At 41.8% G+C, this 18,937-nt stretch overlaps 2 protein-coding genes across 2 annotated transcripts in view; both read left to right on the top strand.

Moving 5' to 3' along the window:
* The first annotated feature begins 9,080 nt into the window (after positions 1 to 9,080).
* Positions 9,081 to 14,519, top strand: prss56 (serine protease 56). The gene is made up of 13 exons (XM_010785459.1): positions 9,081 to 9,154; positions 9,260 to 9,514; positions 10,341 to 10,530; positions 10,656 to 10,764; positions 10,899 to 11,055; positions 11,203 to 11,345; positions 11,519 to 11,678; positions 11,787 to 11,975; positions 12,096 to 12,287; positions 12,458 to 12,657; positions 13,149 to 13,716; positions 13,836 to 13,942; positions 14,050 to 14,519. Exons 2-13 carry the CDS (start codon positions 9,424 to 9,426, stop codon positions 14,221 to 14,223), a joined length of 2,280 nt encoding a protein of 759 aa, XP_010783761.1. The 5' UTR covers positions 9,081 to 9,154; positions 9,260 to 9,423; the 3' UTR covers positions 14,224 to 14,519.
* A 1,523-nt stretch (positions 14,520 to 16,042) lies between these two features.
* chrng (cholinergic receptor, nicotinic, gamma) overlaps positions 16,043 to 18,937 on the top strand; it is a 9,398-nt gene continuing 6,503 nt past the window's right edge. Inside the window, exons 1-5 of the mRNA XM_010785458.1 lie at positions 16,043 to 16,113; positions 17,469 to 17,605; positions 17,698 to 17,742; positions 17,825 to 17,949; positions 18,556 to 18,711. Coding sequence (XP_010783760.1) covers positions 16,050 to 16,113; positions 17,469 to 17,605; positions 17,698 to 17,742; positions 17,825 to 17,949; positions 18,556 to 18,711 — 527 coding nt within the window. The 5' untranslated portion in view covers positions 16,043 to 16,049. The remainder of the gene's footprint in view (positions 16,114 to 17,468; positions 17,606 to 17,697; positions 17,743 to 17,824; positions 17,950 to 18,555; positions 18,712 to 18,937) is intronic.

The following is an 18,937-nucleotide window of genomic DNA, read 5'->3' as shown; positions in this document are numbered from 1 at the left end:
TGTGTGTGTGTCTGTGTGTGTGTGTGTGTGTGTGTGTGTGTGTGTGTGTGTGTGTGTGTGTGTGAGAGAGGGGGGAGAGAGAGAGAAACATAGAGAGACAGAGAGAGATGCGAGTGTTTTCAATGTGTGTCCCATGCTGCCTCCACGTGGCCTAATTTTCATTTTCTCTAATTCTATCTATTTATATCGTGAGGTCCAGAGTTTTTAAATCAATCTTATTTCTCAATTTTAAAAGTGTCTCTGATAAAATGCAACATTTCGCATACCTATCGATAAGTAGGCTACTAGTTATGTTGTAACAATGTGGGTTCATTGCCGTTAAATTGGCACCTGACGAAGTCGATTCATCAGACTTTAATACAGTTATTTTAAATTCTCTATTACCTCTGGAGGATAAAAGGAGTTAACTTACAACAACTGGTGAGTATTTAAACACATTCTAAAGCACATTTGGAAGGCTACTCAACATTTTAATGTTATGTAGTTTCGGAAAAATTTGCAATCTGCTAATTAAATAACAAGAATATCTAGTGTTGATGACTGGGGTGAGACCATTTTAAATTAGCTAAAGTTAGCTGGCTTGCTAGCATGGTTAGTTACTTGTTTGTTACCACGCTTGCCGCGGTGAAGTTATTTGTATGCTGAATATTCAACAGACATTCACTCCGGATCCAGCGGCGTCTTCTCCCTCAGTTTCACAGACGGTCAGTCAGAGGACGGTAAATTCCCATCCGGTCTGCCCTAACTCACACAGGGTCCTAATCAAGGGACCATCAATATATTATCGTGTGACTGGCACACAACCAATGTTATTTGCAATACTTTGAGGTTAAATATCAGTGAAAATGGTGCCTAAAAACTATAGTAAACGTGTGATATACTTTACACCTTTTTAATAACTGATGTGTCATGATTTGAATGAACAACAAGTTTTGCAAAAAACATGCACAATCACAGTTCATGCGAGCCAGTTAATCCCAATCAATGCAGATTTGTATTACAACATTGGACACACCTCCTTTTATTTTATTTTAGTGATTTCTTTTTTACGCCTAGTGTTATGAGAACTCACTGTCCCATGTTGAGCTTGCTTGCTAATGTAACATGATATCATGCAGAACACTGCAGTTTCAGCAACTCTGTCAGACAGGGCTGAGAGAAGTTTCAATATTGTGACACTAGATGTCAGCCTTTTCAAGTCAGCTGTTCCATGTCAGCAGTGGATTGCAATCACTTAGCATAGATGTTTCTGTTTTTCCTTTTCAGCTGTCTGGTGCTCCAAAAATGTTCATATTCTGTTCATGTTACCTCTGACCAGAACTGTGTTATGTTATTTGCAAAAATAACTTTCATTGTCAACTTGGCTGTAAGGGTAGAGCTTTGTTTTCTTTAGCACCCACTACAAATATGAATGATATCTATTAAATGTACTGAAATGTATTTCCTCCTTTGCTTGTATAAACCCTGACTGACAAATTCTCCATTCCCAGGTTGTCCCGTACTTAATACTTCTAATGGACAATATTGATTGGAGCTAGTCAGTGTTGAGCAGGTTGTTGTATGCTCATGGAAGATGAGAAGGTAAAAACAACAACTTGACATACGGTACTGTGTAGAATCGACAGGATTGTTGTTGGTTTTTCTCAACTTGGTTAAATTGTTTGCACTTACAGAAGACATAATAGTAAATTGACTAAAAGATTATTAAATCGACTGAGAAATAATCTGAATATATTCTGATAATTGTTGAAGTAATTTTTCATAGTAGCTTTATATCATATTAATCTGAATATTACATGTCATTTGTTAGATGCTTTTATTCAAAGCGACTTACATCGAATATGTTTGGGTTTTTAACTGAAAATCATTATGGCATCCCCATTGGACTTTGATAAACTTGGATGTACACTGTTTTTTTAACATTTGATTGAACCAGCACATTATTCTATAAAGAAAACATTGGTCGTTGCTGTATATATTTGTGTTTTGCAGCCCTGCTATAAAGTGCAGCTGTATGCAACAAACATATGGTTTGCTCATTCTGGTTTTTTCCTGTTCATTGTGGTTTTAGGTGCAAAGAGTTCAACGCAAAATCTGCAGCATCACATTGAGATGGACATGTTAGCCTGTTCCCCTTCACCTGCAGGTAAAGTATATCCACATCTACCAATCAAAGTGTGAAAAGAGCAAAAGATGGCAGGTTTTAAGCCCTCAAATGTCAAAGAAACAGCCCCCCAGTATCACTGACAATCAAAGCTTTATTGGGGGAAGGGGGTCGACCCCATGTTATGGCTGGGCGGAGGAGACAGAGGATCCCTAGTTTTATTCATAAATGATTGTTGATAAGCAAAACCAAATTTGAATTAAATTAAATTATAAAACCCCTTTATTTCTTAATGCAACCATTAATTACATTTCATGTATTGACTTTTATCAAATACACATTTGTCATTGTGTGATAAAACAAAGGTCGTGTTTAGTTTAATTATTAATAGAAAAAGAATCTGAGCAGTGTTTACATACAAACTTAATCAACCACATCATTTTCACTCCATTTAGACGAATATATCATGATGGAACAGTTGGTGGTTGATGTGCATTTAATGGCAGTTAATGTGCTTGTTGAGGTCATAATAGATCTAATTAACAACATGTCTAACAATGACCCAAAAACAGGCCTGTGCAGACGAGCTGCTTCTGCTTGACTATTGTCAGGGCTTCAAGTGTCTGTCTGTGCTGAAATGTTGGGAACCTTTTCGCCGCTGCGTACCCCACTGACCTAGATTTCAATTGTTTTCGGCCTGAGACAATAGGAGAAATGGTTTCATAACTGAACACAATACCTGGGTGTTATTCAACATGATTGTTGTTAAGGTTCTCATTGTGGTGTGATTTCATGCTGAGCATTGTGTGTTTTCTTTATGTAACCTGCTCAAGCAGCCAGTCAGGGACGAGCATGAGCATCCTGCAGTAAATCACTTCTGGAAGGCTCAGCAAATGATTGTGCATTCACATTAATTTCTGCAGCCGAGCTGGTCCAGTGTCAAACGCAAACACACTTCTCAGATGATTTTACAAATCTTCCTGCTTACAATCTTATTTTTCAAAGCAATTTGACAAAAAAACAGTAATAACTTAATGTGTATTTGTGTGTCTTACAAACAATGAAGACAACTCCTAACTACTAATAAAGCAACAAAAACAAAATTGCCTAAAGTATGAGCTACTCATTAATCGTCATTGCCTGTTTTAAATTCCTCCCACCTACCAAAAAGGTTGCCAAATAAATCTAGAGTTAAGTTTAAATGTTTGTACTGAGACATTTAAAGGTGAGGTAGGTAATTTTGGAGAAACCAGCTCCAGTGCACTAGAATTAGAAACTACACTGCCGGAAAAAATCTGCCACTTCCTTACAGAGCCCCTCCTCCAACACACGAACGCGCACATGACCAATGAGGGGAGATAAGTTTGTGCACAGATGGAAGGCTGACAGGCAGGTAGGCCATCCAGTTATTTTAGCCGGGGCGGCTAAAATGATTGGTCGTGTATTTTACAGCGCTGCAGCTTCCACAGATGAATTTTTTTTATGGATTTTTTGTCAAAGCACTTAAGATATTCATTGCTATCGGGATGTTAAGAGCATTCCATGGAATATAACAAAAAGTGTATCTCGAGCCGGTTTCTCAAACTTACCTACCCCACCTTTAAAACAATTTTGTTTACCGTTGTTAAGCAATGGCATTTATTTTCTTGTGCAAACCCTAAACATGTCTTCAAACCTGTCAAACAATAGCCGCTTTCACACCAAGTACTTTGTCGTACTTAGTGCCGGCACTTAGTGCCCCGGCACTTATTATTACGAGTTTTACGGGGCGTGGTTTGCAATTCCCCCCTCCCCCCAAAAAAAATTCATATGCAGATGACAAAGTAATTGTTCCAAAAAAATACCTGGGGTCCAAAACTTTAATCATGAGTAATTCCGAGTAAATCGCCAGAACGCCGACACCTCCTCATCTCCACCGCTCCAATGTTTTTTTTGTGTTGCCAAAAGTTAGTCTCTCTCCGTTGGTGCGCGGGGCTAATGCTAATAATGCTAATGCCAGCAAATACAAAGGCGGCTGTTTTACGGGGCGTGGTTTGCAATTCGCCCAGCCAATAGAAATTGGTACTTTTTTGGTACTTTTTTGGTACCACCTCTCTAGCAGGCACTAAACATGGGGGTAAAAGTTCCTGGCACTAAGTACTCTTTTTGGTGTGAACGCAACATAAGGGGTACTTACGGAACTAAACGGGAAAAGTACGGGGTAAAAGTACTCCAGTGTGAACGCGCCTATGCTGTTTGTTACAGGTGGATCGCAGAAAAATGTAGGTCAAATGAGAGCAACACAATGTCTTCCTTACTGCTTGCTCATGTTACTTTTAAGTTAAGGTAGGGCAGGGTATTTGTAAATAGAACCCTTCAAAGAAAAGGTAAAAATTGAATAAAAAAGAGGAAAGACCAGAAATATAGTTGTAATGTGAGAGTATCCACCATTTTATAAAGGTGATCATAATTTAAAGACACAAGAGCACAGCAGATGAGCTCACTTTATATGATATATGTATATACGTATGTAACTGCCTTGTGTTTATCACCTTTAATATTGTCAGCGCAATACTAAAAGCAGCTTCAACCTCATTTGTTCTGAGTAGAGGCATTACCATTGACACTCTCATGAGTACATGATGTATCTGACTGCTTTATTAAGGATAAGTGCCTTGGAAAACTCAACCAATGGAAAACCCAACCAATCAGGAGAAAAAACACAAACACTGTCATCAATAACAAAAGAACAGTATCTGTACAGTTTGCCGCCTAAATATACTGACAGAGATCTGATCAAATAAGAGATTACTTGATCGCATCACGTTTACATCATTCAAAGTATTTTATCGTTGGATAAGTTACAACATCACCGTTGGTGGGGATAAGGGCAGGCAGGCGGAGGAGGAGAAAGGAGGACAGAATGCTCCACGCTTGGTGGATAGATGAAGGAAGAGTGAGCAGAAGGCAAATTAATCAAAGGACATCAAAGGCAAACAGATTGAGGGGGCAAAGAAATGAAAGAGTGCCGCCCGTTTGTCCCATGCCGTTCCCGCTCCGCTCCGCCTGATCCTGCTCTCAGATCTCAGGGCCATTGTGCCGCACGGGTGCATGGAGGGGGCTGGGTCACAATGCACACAACAAAACATACACACACACACACACACACACACACACACACACACACACACACACACACACACACACACACACACACACACACACACACACACTAACTAACGTCTGAAAGCACGGCTTCAAAAGGAAGACATGTCATCTTCTGACTCCTCATCATATTTCTTCTTGCTCTTGTTTTTGTTTTTGTTTCTTCCTCATCTGTTTCACCAGCAAAGCATTTGTGTTGGCAGCACAAACTTTGAGTGAAACACCAACACTCAGTCACACACTCTCTAACACGTACTGTATGCTGTCGGTGTGGCAGCAGTGCACGGCTCTCTTTGATAATGCCCTGCTAGATTCGGCCGCTTCTCTTTTTGTCGTTCAGCCGGTTAGTTGGCTCCAAGTTGTGCTTCTCGATTGGGAGACTGGTCGGCACAGACTTCTTTCTGTGTGCATGTAGACTGTGATCATTCCACTGTGATGCCTGTGAATGTAGAGAACATTTTGTTTGTATCAGTGTTATATTTGGATCACTCCCTGCAGAGATTTCAACCATCCAAAAGTCTGGAAGTGTACTGTAACCCTTATATGCTGTGAACTACAGTACAATCTAATAATAAGAAAATGACGCCTTGCTTCTGTGATGTGGAAGAGTGAAATGTTTTCTTATTATATTGGATATACTTTGATATACAGAGTTATATTGACAAAGTTTGTCTGACAAAACAAACTTGCATATCTGACAGACTACGTACTGGCACATCCTGCATCCTCTGAAACCAGTGTTAGAATGAAAAAATCATAAAATATTCTTTAATGCAGAATGGCCCCTATATGATAAGGAATCCTGGCTTATGGTTCGGCATTGGTAATTCATTAACAATAATAATTTAATTGTTGTTAAAAAAAGCTTTTTTTGTCATAATTCTTAAGTTATTATAGATGAAGATGTTTTTCACATAATGTTATTGTTTGAGCTTTAAAAAGATGACAAGCTACAGTTACATAGTCTTTTTCAGATGGAAAGATTTACAAACATATCATCATGTCATGAGTTCTAACATTTTGTCTGAAAATCAGTACGTCAGTTTTACTCGAGTTCCAGCAGTTGCAGTGACAAGACACAATCCAAAACGTTGACACTGAATGGCTCTAAATTGAAAGTGTTTACCTTAAAAATACATAATATTCATATGTAATCTTTTCTTTATGTAACAAAAGCAGAGTTCAGCAGAGAAAGACAAAAGTGATGTGAACTGACAATATTTTAATGGGGGGTGTAAAGGACTGTAAGTGATCAATGGAGGCGGCGGCCAAGTGATGCCCGGTGGACGGCTTTGATGTGGGCATCCTCAGAGGGACGCCGGGGACAAAGCCCTCTTTGAGCGGCACACAGAATGGCAGACACTTCCCTCACCCTCTCTCCCGCTCTCTCACACTCTGTCACTCAACCTCCCTCTTTTCCCTGTGACTCTTCACTTCAGACGCTCACAGACTTCTCTCTCTCTTGATCTACATTCCTCCACTCCAGTGTCACATCAGCCCATATCTTTATCTGCATATCTTTCTCCCTCTTCCTCTCACATTAATTAATTCAAACAACACCCCCTTTCCTGCCGCCCAGCCAATCACTCTGCCTTCCCTTTCTCTCCCCCCTCCCTATCTGCATCTCTCTCTCTCTCTCCCTCCCTCTGTCTCTTTTCATAGAACCAAACCTCTTTGTAATGTCCAGCCTTGGCAAGTTGCACCCGATTTGCTGTCACAGTCTTAATGAATTCATCTGTTTGTGTATTGGCCATGGGAGCATCTCTCCCTCCTCCCTCCCTCTCCCTCTCCCTCTCTTTCCTGTCCGGTCCCCCCTCCCACTTACTGGTGTTCCCCTGGGGGACTCTATATATACCAGGGACCACTCCAGGCACCTATTGTTCCTCTAAGTAAACGTACAGACAGATGCCCTGCACCACAGTGTGGGAGAGAGTCCAAAGAGTCAGGAGGAGGGAGACAGAGAAGGATTTCAAAGAGAAACCTCACAATAAGGACCTGGAAACCCTGCAGGCTCGCCTCACCTCCACCAGCTCTGCGTCCTCTCCTGCCTGTCTGCTTGTTGTCGCTGTGGAGTGGAGGTCTGATGCTCTGACACCATGCTGCTGCTCATATCTCTGCTGCTGATGGGACTCCACTGTTTGCTGGGAGCCCCGGCAGGTCGAGAGGTCTACAGGATGCCTCAGAGCGCTCTCAAAGGTAAGGTATTTCTCATGTTGCAGTATATTTTAAAGGTAGTGACAACATGACCTGTAAGGGATTATAGTATAGATATCTGGCATTTAAGCAGTTTCACACCTCCTGAGGGCTGCAAATAACTAATCAACAATTGCTATGTAGGATATATGCCATAGACAGATCCATTTGTATTAATGCATAAGGTTGAGAGCCCCGCAAATTAAACACTAGTGATGCTTCAAAAGCGTTGTATCTCTCTGGGAGTAAAGCAGGCAAAACTTGGTGATGCTAACAATATCTATAACATAGCTTAATACTACAGCTGACATACAGGATGTACAAAGAGGCACAACATATATCAATGAATGTTGTGTTTTGCTATAGGCCTTCTCTGTTATTTAAATTGAATTATTGCTGACATTATTTAACAATCTTTCACGGTTTAGTGTTTTTCTGAGGAGCAGCAGGTGGCTAACCCTAGTAACCCTAAAGAAGTAATGCAACACATTTGAGTAGACTATGTATTTATACACATAAAAACTGTCTTCAAGCTGCAAGGATCAGAAATATCATCAGCTGTATTTGTATGTCTTTATACATTTATAAGTGTATCTCATTCGGCACTTTTTCAGTCAGGCTTTATGCATGAATACTTAAATCCTGCAGTAAAGCACATTGGTGGGGGACCCCTGGCCTTCCCTGGTTGAAGTGCTGAGTACAGCAGAGCCTTCATACAAACGGCTGGTGATGGCACTGTGTGTTTAGAGTGTTTAGAACAAGGGACTCAGGGTCCCAGCCACCCCTAGGGTCTGCCCCTGCTCGCCAGCCTCTGCCAGCTCAGCCCTGGCCTTCTAATTAAGTCTTCAATCAGCATTGTTGTTGTTAGTAGCCTATCCTGTGATGTGGTGCGGCACAGAGGGGGGCTGCAGGGTCGGCGGCCCGATTGATGTTGAGTCTGCTGAATCCTCACCAGCGCGCTGAGCGTGAGCTAGCTTCCCTAACACGCTGCCAATGAGCTGAAAGAGCAGCATGAGAGAAAGGGGGGTCCTCGCACACATACCAGAAAGTGCCACCAGTTAATACTGATGCTCACATAACGGATGTGGACTCATAATGTTCCCACAGAAAACGCTGGTCTGCAGTTAACGATTAAGTTGTCCTTCCTATTTTGTCAGAATTCAGTCAATGAACATGCATTTATCAACAAAAAAGTATGAAAGTAGTATCAGTCCATTATGCAATTAGCCTGTTGATCTCGTTCTTTTTTAAACAATTATTTTTCATAAAACGTTTTTAAATATGTTTTGATAAACAGTCATTAAACTGATAATGTGCAGAACTGCTTTAATTGAGGCATTACCGCAAATGTTTCTTTGCCATTTTACTGTAACTACTTGTCACTTGGCCAACATATAAGCTGATAACATAATATATATATTGGCATATCAGCCTGACCAACACATGAGTCTGGCTCCTGTCTTCTTCTCTGTCTTGCCGTACTTCGCTTCCTTCCCGCCAGCTTGTCTCACATGTTGTTCTTTCTTTTCTGTGTCTCCCTTTCCTCTCCTGCAGCACTCTCTGATCGAGGCACTGTGGTTCTCGAGGCGGCCATGACTAGTGCCCTGTCCACTCTGGACCGTGCATCATCTGAGAGAAGTCGGGCGGAAGCAGGCTGCCGAGGCTGTGTTCCCTGTTTGTTTCAGGACTGTGGACAGCTGTCTGGCTCCTGTTGTAAGTCAAATAGGACTCTTTCTTCCACTTATAATCAGTGAGCATCTTGAGCCATGTTGAACCAATGAATGCTTTCTTAGTAAACTCTCCTTCTCGCCCCAACAGCGTCTCCTGCCAATGCCCTTTCAGAGCCCAGCTGTGATGTCATCAGTAAGGCGCAGAAGCTTCAAGATGAAGCTGAGCGGAGTTGGGCTCTTAGTCAGGCCTGTGCATACTACCAGCATCGCTGCCCAGCTGGTGAACTGGACAAAGAGAGCTGCATCAGGATCATGGGGGAGAGCTGCAGCGCTCGGGTGCTCCAGTGCAGCCTGCTGAACACCATGCAGAACCTGGAACCTGCCACACAGACGCATGCACAGGGTGAGGGGATACATCAGTCATGTCTTCATACAGATGATCTTTGTCTGTGAAAAGTGTGAGGCTTATTTGCAAAGTGATTCAATGTTTCTTTATAAAAAGCAGATTTTTCTTACAAATATTACTAACAGCGGCGAAGAAAACAATTACAATAAAATGGCTTAAAAAAGATCCCCCCACCGATGCTTAATGGCTGACAATTCTAAGAAATATGTATACAATGAATTTTTTTTAGAGGGAAAATTAAAAATGTTAAAGAAAGATGGACGCCATTGGTGGAGGAAACATAATAATAATAATAATAATAATAATAATAATAATAATAATAATAATAATAATAATAATAATAATAATAATAATGGAAGTATTACAAAGGCTGGATAAAAAAGGAACTGGACTGTGTGACACTCCAAAATAATAATATGGCTTCTTTCAAATGAAGCCATATTATTTTGAAATGTCCTGGTATATGGATATTTTTCCTAAGTGTATTGGACTGTATTATTGACTTTACAGTGTCTATAACCCATCTTTTATTTTATTTTATTTTTGCTATAGGCCTACCTGTGTTATTTACGTTGTCAGTGTTACTATTGATTTGACTTCTACACATTTGTTTTTCATATTCTCATGTTGATGTTTTGGGGGATTTGAGACCTTATACATGTTGTGACCCCTTGTTAAAGAAATTGTTCATCTAAATTGAAATACTATTGGATGTAAAGGGGAATATGAGAAATAAATAATAAAGAATAAGTTAAACAAATAAATACAAAAATATAACTGATGTTTCTTCAGTTTGTGACCCTCTGTGTCTCTGTCCCAGCAGCAGTGTGTGGTCAGAGGTCGTCCGCGGTGCAGAACATCACACAGCCTCGCTCCCGGATCGTGGGGGGCTCACCGGCTCCTCCAGGCAGCTGGCCCTGGCTGGTCAACCTCCAGCTAGATGGTGGCCTGATGTGTGGGGGGGTGCTGGTGGACAGCTCCTGGGTGGTCACTGCAGCTCACTGTTTTGCTGGGTGAGTGTGCATCACTGTTTCTCTGCAACTATAATAAGATCTTTGATTGGAGTTTATCATAGTGTTTATCATAGTGTTTATCACTCACTCATTCCAACGTTCTCTTATTGTTTTGACCTCTTTAGCAGCCGGAGTGAGAGCTACTGGACTGCAGTGGTGGGGGAGTTTGACATCACAAAGACGGACCCTGATGAGCAGGTTCTCAAAGTGAACCGCATCATCCCTCATCCTAAGGTAACTATCCGAGGTGAAGATGCATTAGAGGCATAATAGAGTATTACCTCTCCCATTACACCTCCCTGGTTCAACAACCAGATCAGTCATTCTTTCATTTCTTCAATCAATCAATCTTTCTTCACCTCCCACAGTTCAATCCAAAGACATTTAACAACGATATAGCCCTAGTGGAGCTGGCTTCCCCAGTCGTCCTGTCTGGTCGTGTGACCCCGGTGTGTCTCCCCTCCGGCATGGAGCCCCCTACTGGCAGTCCGTGTCTGGTGGCAGGCTGGGGCTCCCTCTTTGAGGGTGAGTAAGGCCATCATTTACCTGGAAGTTCATGATATTTATAGCTTAGTTTTTTGTTTAAAAGATGTTTTGGTTTCTTAAAAGTGCTGTTGTATATTGAAACCTATCAATAGTTAACATATAACATTTCTGTGTGTTTCTCTACAGATGGTCCATCTGCTGACGTGGTGATGGAGGCCAAGGTGCCTCTGCTGCCTCAGAGCACCTGTAAGAGCGCCCTTGGCAAAGAACTGGTCACAAATACCATGCTGTGTGCTGGCTATCTCTCCGGAGGAATAGACTCATGTCAGGTGGGCAGAACAACATTTCTTATCTGATCTCTCAGGTTATAGTTGGGGGTTCCCTTTAACTACTGACACACCTTTAAAACAGTGCATAGGTATTGATACCCTTTAGTTTGTTGATATGTTTCAGCAACACCCATCATTTTCTATAACGTTTTGGGGTTTTCTGTCATCTTTAGGGTGATTCTGGAGGCCCCTTGATCTACCAGGACCGAATCTCAGGTCGGTTCCAGCTCTTCGGCATTACCTCCTGGGGAGACGGCTGTGGGGAGAAGGGCAAGCCTGGAGTCTACACTCGGGTGTCTGCCTTCTCTGACTGGATTCAGGCTGAGATACACAGTGAGTTTCATGCAACTATAAAACACCACAGAAGCTAAAACAGCTGATATCTAAATATTAAAATATGTAATTAATCTACAATACTACAATCTGTTTGCATTATTTTAGAGTCCTTTGGAAGCAGGGAGCCGACCTGCCAGGAGCTTCTGAAGACAACAGAAATGACGGAGGAGGAACAGCGGTCGGAGTTCAGCTCCATCTGTCGTTTCTACACCCTGACCTGCCCCCCCGGTCAGTCAGCCAGCGCCTGCAGCCGGATGGCAGAGGACAAGTGCCTCACCCGCTTTAAGAAATGTCGTAAGTGCTCTAATTTAAAATCTCAGCTTGATGGATGAAGAATAAACAATAGGCAGACCACTTATTATTTATGTTCCTCAGATTTTGAGTTTTCTTATCTGTTCTCTCTCTGTCATCCAGAGTTGCGTTCATTCATACAAACCCTGCTAGACTTGCTCCAGAGGGCAGAGGACTACATCCGGGACAAAGTGGACTTGACCTTCTTCACCCAGACTCTTCCTCAGCTGGTGGAGCACATCTACAGCACCGCCTTCATTCACACCAGAGAACGAAGGGACCTGGCCCTGAGCCCCCGTCTCATACAGATTAAAGGTACTTCATTTTTAGATTGTCTTATTCCATTTTATCTGAGAATAAAATCTATAAATAACTTACAGGAAGCCATGCATATACAACTGTACAAATGTCTCTTTAGGTGCATTGATATAATAAGACATTGGGTTTTGAAGTCAGGTTTCTAACATGGTTTTTATTACTTGCAGAACAGCTAGGTGGAGCTATGGTGCCTACACAGCAGGGTCCCTCTCCAGTTCCTCCATCCTTATTCAGAGAGGTGGGACCCTCAGTGGACGACTGGGAGAAATATCTGAGAAATATTGCTGAGGATCTGGACAAACAACAAAATGACAAATCAACAGACACCTCCACGCCAAAAAGACAAGAGCACAACCTTTTCTTACAGGTATATTACAGGCAACATTTCTGTCTGTTTGTTAAAAATATATAAAACCTGGTAGTTCTGCGTAATTGTCGTTAAAGATACAGCTATATTATTAGTGTTATACTTTTGTAGAATTTCATTTGTTTTGACACTCAAAGCTTCATTCGGGAACCTCAATAAAAGTGTTCAATGTCAAAGAAAATCTATAAACATTTCATACATTTTTCAAATATTCAGTTATCCTTATATACAATCTTTTATAGAATCATCTGAATCAGTAAAGAGGTTCATTATATGTTTATTGATTCAGTAAAGATCTTTGAAATATCAATATATTTTTTGATGATTCAACTGGGAGGAATTAATTAGATAAAATCAACGCTGACAGTTGCTTTCAACGGCAATTGGGGGAATGTAGGATGCTGTTGATTTAGACATGGAAATTAATTATATTTTTGGGATTAATGAAGCTTCACCTAATATCTATCTCTATTTTTACTCGTCCTCTCCAGACAGAGGATTCCTCGGTACATCGGCTGGAGGCAGAATTTCAATCTTTTATCTCAGCCCTGCGCTCAAAATTGGAATCCAGAGCTGCTCCTCCCATCCTGTCCATGGACACAGTGTACCTCCAGGAGGAGTCTCCCAACAGTCCCCATTCAACGTCTTCTTCCACGGGAGCATCCTCCTCATCCTCATCCTCACAGGAACCCCAGAAACCTTGGTCTCTTTTAACAGCCCTGATGAGTGAGATTCAGAAAGTAAGGACACAAGATGAAGGAGTGACAGAAGATGAGTCACTAAGTGTAACATTGCCAGATAGAGACTCTTCTTCTGATGTAAACTGGAGCGTCACGTCGGAGGATTTTACTTTTGTTGAGAATGGAGACGGAACAGAAATGAAATCTTCAGCGTTACCGCTTCCTATGCAGTCAACGTCTGTGGTCACTGAGGGGGCTCCTCGCTCAGAGACCACCGCTGACCCTAGACAAGCTGTGCAAGCAGTAAAGACTCGAAGTCTGCACAGAATATACCGGAGCCTCCTTCGGAAGAGGCAGACACCTGGGGCCAGTGGGAAAAGTATGTACCACACTTTGTTCTGACTTCCATTAAATACCTTCACAAAACAATGTGTGTAATATTTGTTCGAGGAAAGTTGATGTTTTTCTCAAATCAAATGTTTTTGTTTGTTCCTGCAGTTTGCCCTGGAGTCAGAGAGACCTCACAGCAGGTCAGCCAGGTCAGAGACTCCTACAGCTGGGTCTTGAGCATCCCGAGCAAAAACCTCCGCATGAGCTTCCAAGAGGTGAACTATAATTTAAGATTGAGAAGTTGACAGAAGTGAATAAGCAATTGATAAAGAGAATTGTGTCTAATGTACGCCTTTTTTCTCTCTCTCTCTTTTTTGTTCAGGTGTTAGTTGATCTGAGCTCCAAGAATGATCGAGGACTTTATCAGGCGCGGGTCAGAGCAGTAGTGGGCGGACGACCTTTGACCTTCTACAGTCTTGTGGGCCTAGAGAACGAGTCCTTTTACCGCAGTGTGCCAAGGATAATCTCTGTAGCACTGGACGCACTCAAAGTGTGAGATGACGATGAAAGCACAAAGACTCTCACAGAGACCTATTTGCACCAGAAAAGCCTCGTCATGGGACAGAGAGACGCACATAAACGCACACTCACTCAAACTTTCTTCTGTCTTTTGTGAAAAGCATTGATTTGTTTTCCTTCTCTCAGAGCCTGGCTCTAAATGAAAACACAACCTTGAATGTATCAATCCCACTGTCGCCCACCCATCATGCCACAGGATTTTTTTATGTGGTCGGAGACGCAGCGTTGTTTAACTTATAAATCCGTACAAAGTGATAAGTTATTCATATTGTCTTTTGCAAAGGTTGAGCCTCTTGTGAAGCACACAGACTGTAAATATTATTTGTATTCTTACCTGATTCTTACTATATTTATTTGTACAAAGAAAAGCATTTGTATTTTTGTAAAAAATAAATCTATATATAAATAAAATTGTTATTGCTATGGCATGTTGAGTGTTGATCGTTAGATGTGAGATATTCAAATAAGCTGACAGCAATGCTACTAATCCTTCAGTATCTTGCCTCTGTGTCCGGCAGTTTGCTAACATGCAAACACACTCTTGAGAGACAGGTGTCGCGGCTGATTGGTTACTGTCGTGACCCAAGATTGACCTCAATCCTCCGACTCTTTAAGGGTAAGCTTTCCCATCAACACTGCAGCTGCCAGTGACCAGCACCCTCTCACCTCCTCCCTGTCTTCACTCGTTATTTCCCGGATGGGGAATTGTAACTGGACGCAGAACTAGGCTGACCTTTAAAGTCTCTTATTGTCTGTTATGAGTCAGAGCATTTCAAGTAAAGACAACTGTTGCTTAAGGAAGTGACACCTTTGAAGCGTGGACAGCCCCGTGTGTTTGCTGTGTGTTGAGTTTTGTCCAACTGGCAAAGTGGTTCCCGAGGCTCAGAGTTTGTCAGCAGTGATGATTGGCTAAATGAGTTGAACAAAAACAAAGTACCTCCACAACTAATATTTGCCCACTAATCTGTGGTCATTTTCTGCCAAATGCTAGGAGAGATATACAGGGAAATAAGTGGGACAGCTGAGTAAACACTCATACATACTCCTGTTGCAACACATCAACTGGTGTTTTTATGTGTGTGTGGGAATTGTGGCAAATCATGCCAGTAACAAGTATTTGTGTGACGCAGACACACACTGTAGTGAAACAGAGCCTGGCCACTCATCACAGAGGGAGAGCTGTAAAAGGAAGAGATGTATCACCTGTTGCCTTGTCCTCTGTACTGATTTTTAACTTTCTGGCTTGCAGACACGCATGCGTCTAATCTATTGTCTGTGATCCGTTCATTGCAGAAAACACATTGAACCAAGGCTTCTGGTGGAAAACGTTATGTTTTCTTTATAGATCACTGATGTAGTAAATGTACCCTCACAGTATCCATGAGTTACTTTGTACATTTGTTGTCTGAATGACAACAGCCAGGTGCTAGAAACAGAGTTACAACTTGTGTTTTTTTTATGGTGCACCTTAACAATGTAGGCAGCCAAGCACTAAGTACAATGCCTGAAGTGCGTGTCGTGGGTGTGTGTTTGTGTGTGAACGCATTGTGACAGCTGACTATGCAGACCTAGAAATAAACTCTTGGATTTAACCCTAACAATCATCAACTCCCCCACCCACCCCCAACCATTCCTCTAAACCTCCACCAATCCCATCAGCCCTGACTTCTGCTAGGAAACACACACACACATTTAGACACAGACACACACATAGTTTGAGTGCCAGTAAGCCCATGGAGTAGTGTGCGTGTGTATCAGATTAGTGATCATTGCTTTGTCTCGGACAGAGCATCACAAACACTAATGGATTCATTACCTCCACTCTCCCTGTCACTCTTTGTGAGGGTCTTCATGATTTCTGCCACAGGTAGGCTGCTGTCAGATTTAGGAGAAGCATCTTGTTGCTTAGTTTATCTGGATTTGCATTGTGTTTATATTTGTAAAGCCAGATTATTTTAAGTATGTTATTAAGTGCAACATCAATTTCTCAGAAAGGTGTAACATGCTTAATGAAGGTACGTTGTTTACATTTAATATTGTGTCGTCAAACTGTAATCAAATTAAGTTAATTCTAACATTAAGGAACAGTTCAAGTACTGCTCTTCCTACTGTTGGGGACATATTTTCCTAGGCCCACACCTTCGACCCAGTTTGCCTACAACCTTGGGCTGCTGTGCTCTCAGTGTTTTATCTCCCTGTTCCTGCCTGTTGGTGTCAGCTGTTGATTATTCTCTCAGAACTAGCTAAATACATGGGTCTGGGGTAGAGTTCTTCAGAATTGGTTTGGCAACCGCTGTGTCAACTCGTGGCACACGACATGTCTTGTGAATTCTCTGCTCGAACCAGCAGTGTTTGCTATCAAAGTTCCTGCTCTCCACGTGTCTCTCTGAGTCCTGTCTCCATTGCTTCAGGAGTTTCCATCACACCTACTACTAATCATATTTGCATGTTCAATACCAACAAAAAGTAGTACTCAACTCTCGGCCAAATTACAGAGGTTGCAGTACACTAAGCGTCACTCTTCACGAAACTGCCCCAGGTTCAGTGAGGAATCAAACCACAACGATGTACCTTTGATGTAAATATAAATTGTTACCCAATTGTAATTCATTATTTGGCAAGGCATGTAAACAAAGTTGGACCATACTCATGCTGTGTGAGTTTGCTCTGCTTTATAGTTCATTGTAGTAGACTTCATGCGGGTTCCAGTTTTATACTCGTCATAGGGGAATATCAGGTGATTGCTGTATTATCTTTGCTGATACAAGTATACAGTGGTACCGAGAGATGCTTTGTATCAGCGAAGTTATACAGCACATACTTGAAGTGTATTAGGGAGACTGATAAGAGGCAGGTTAAAAAACGGTAGTTAGATTTGATGTAGCACAAGCATGACTTCTAGCCCGTAGCATAGATCAAGCACCAACAACGGAGGATCTTACCTATACAGCACTCCACTGATCATGTCTCTCAAACTTTACACATCTAGTTTTTAAGCAGTTTTGTTCACAATGTGTCAAGCCCAAACTGAGATAACCCTGCTGACAATAATAAGACATCATCAGGGTTATTTGACAAACTTTGGAAACCTCTCTCCAGAGCCACAGGAGACATTAAGCAACTCTTTCATTAGGCTTCAAACTGAGACTAATATGTAAAATGGATGGAGCACTCTTTGATTTAGTCCCTTTTCTATCACTTGTCCCTCATATGTTCCTGCAGCATCAGCGCTCAACCTTGAAGGGGATCTTTTCAAGGATTTGATGAAGGGCTACAACAAGAACGTCCGCCCGATGGAGAACAGCGGGGACATCACTCAGGTCGACATCAAAATGACTCTCACTAACCTCATCTCTCTGGTGAGTGAAGTTCAGTCTGGTGTTTTCGATTGGTGCCCGTGGTTATTAGAGCATTATGGGTAACACTATGTACTAACCCTATCTTCCTTCAGAGTGAAAAGGAGGAGGCCCTGACAACAAGCGTCTGGATAGAAATGGTAACCTTACTCACACCTCACCCATTGGATTCTTTGTAGCTGCTTTGCACTGATTACAAACCCACTGTGTCTCTGTTTGTAGCAATGGTGTGACTACAGGCTCAGATGGGACCAACCGCCCAGGTCAGCGCTCTATGGAAACATCACCTCTGAGCTGCGGATGCCCTCCAAGAGCATCTGGCTGCCTGAAGTCATACTGGAGAACAAGTGAGTGTGAACAATTTGTCTCAAGCAATGGATCAGCCACACATTTAATAAGCACATTTCCCCAGGTCAGTCACTAAAACTTCAACTGCAGCTCAGAAGAACTATCTTATTAGATGTAGTTAGCATTGATGTGTAACTTATCACAATGAGTTTAAAAGCTTTGAAAGCAAACAAAGAGTAATATAAAGACTTTTTCTTTCTTTTGATTCCAAGGACATTTTGTGGGTATGTTGTTGTTGTAATCAGTCATTTAAAAGTTACATAACTCAGCCATACAAACTAAAGGGGCAGATTTTAAAAAAGATGTGTTATTGCAATGCATTGACTATATTTACCTGCTGGTACATAATGAGCTAACGGGTAGAAAGACAATGTTTAAGAAATCAAAGAAAGGAAATTGAGTAAGTGTTTGTTTTTCATCCTAGTTGTTCATTTTTGTATCTCACTTCCTGTGGGCAGAGAAGTGTAATACTCCAGACACTAATTTAGTCAAAAGTATTTTAATCAAGTGCAGCTATAATGTTTACTTCTGCCTGTATACATAAGAAAAACACACTGTAGAAGCAATGTGTGTGTGAGTTCCCCTCTGTTCTAACCTGTGCGCAGTATGGATGGACAGTTCGAGGTGGCTCTGTACTGCAACGCTCTGGTGTCTCCTAACGGCTGCGTGTACTGGCTGCCTCCCGCCATCTACCGCAGTGCTTGTGCCATCACCGTCAACTACTTTCCATTTGACTGGCAGAACTGCACCATGGTCTTCCGGTGAGTAGAGACAAAAGCTGTTAGGATTTGATGATTGTCAAGCTACTGTTACGCCCAGGTCTAGGGGAACCTAGGCGCAGCACAAAATCTGCACTCTCCCCCACTCTTCCCACTCCCAAGAACACGGACACCGAGTCAGAGAAAGCGTTTGGTAAACTTATTTACCAAAAATGATACACAAATAGGAGTAGCAAAACCAACAAAAAAGAAACAAACCTTAAAACTC

The sequence above is a fragment of the Notothenia coriiceps genome, unplaced genomic scaffold (genome assembly GCF_000735185.1).
Source record: "Notothenia coriiceps isolate Sejong01 unplaced genomic scaffold, NC01 NC01_scaffold00027762, whole genome shotgun sequence".
NCBI classification, from domain to species: Eukaryota; Metazoa; Chordata; class Actinopteri; order Perciformes; family Nototheniidae; genus Notothenia; species Notothenia coriiceps.
Note: the sequence above shows the minus strand (reverse complement) of the source record. Positions and strands in the feature narration are given on the sequence as shown.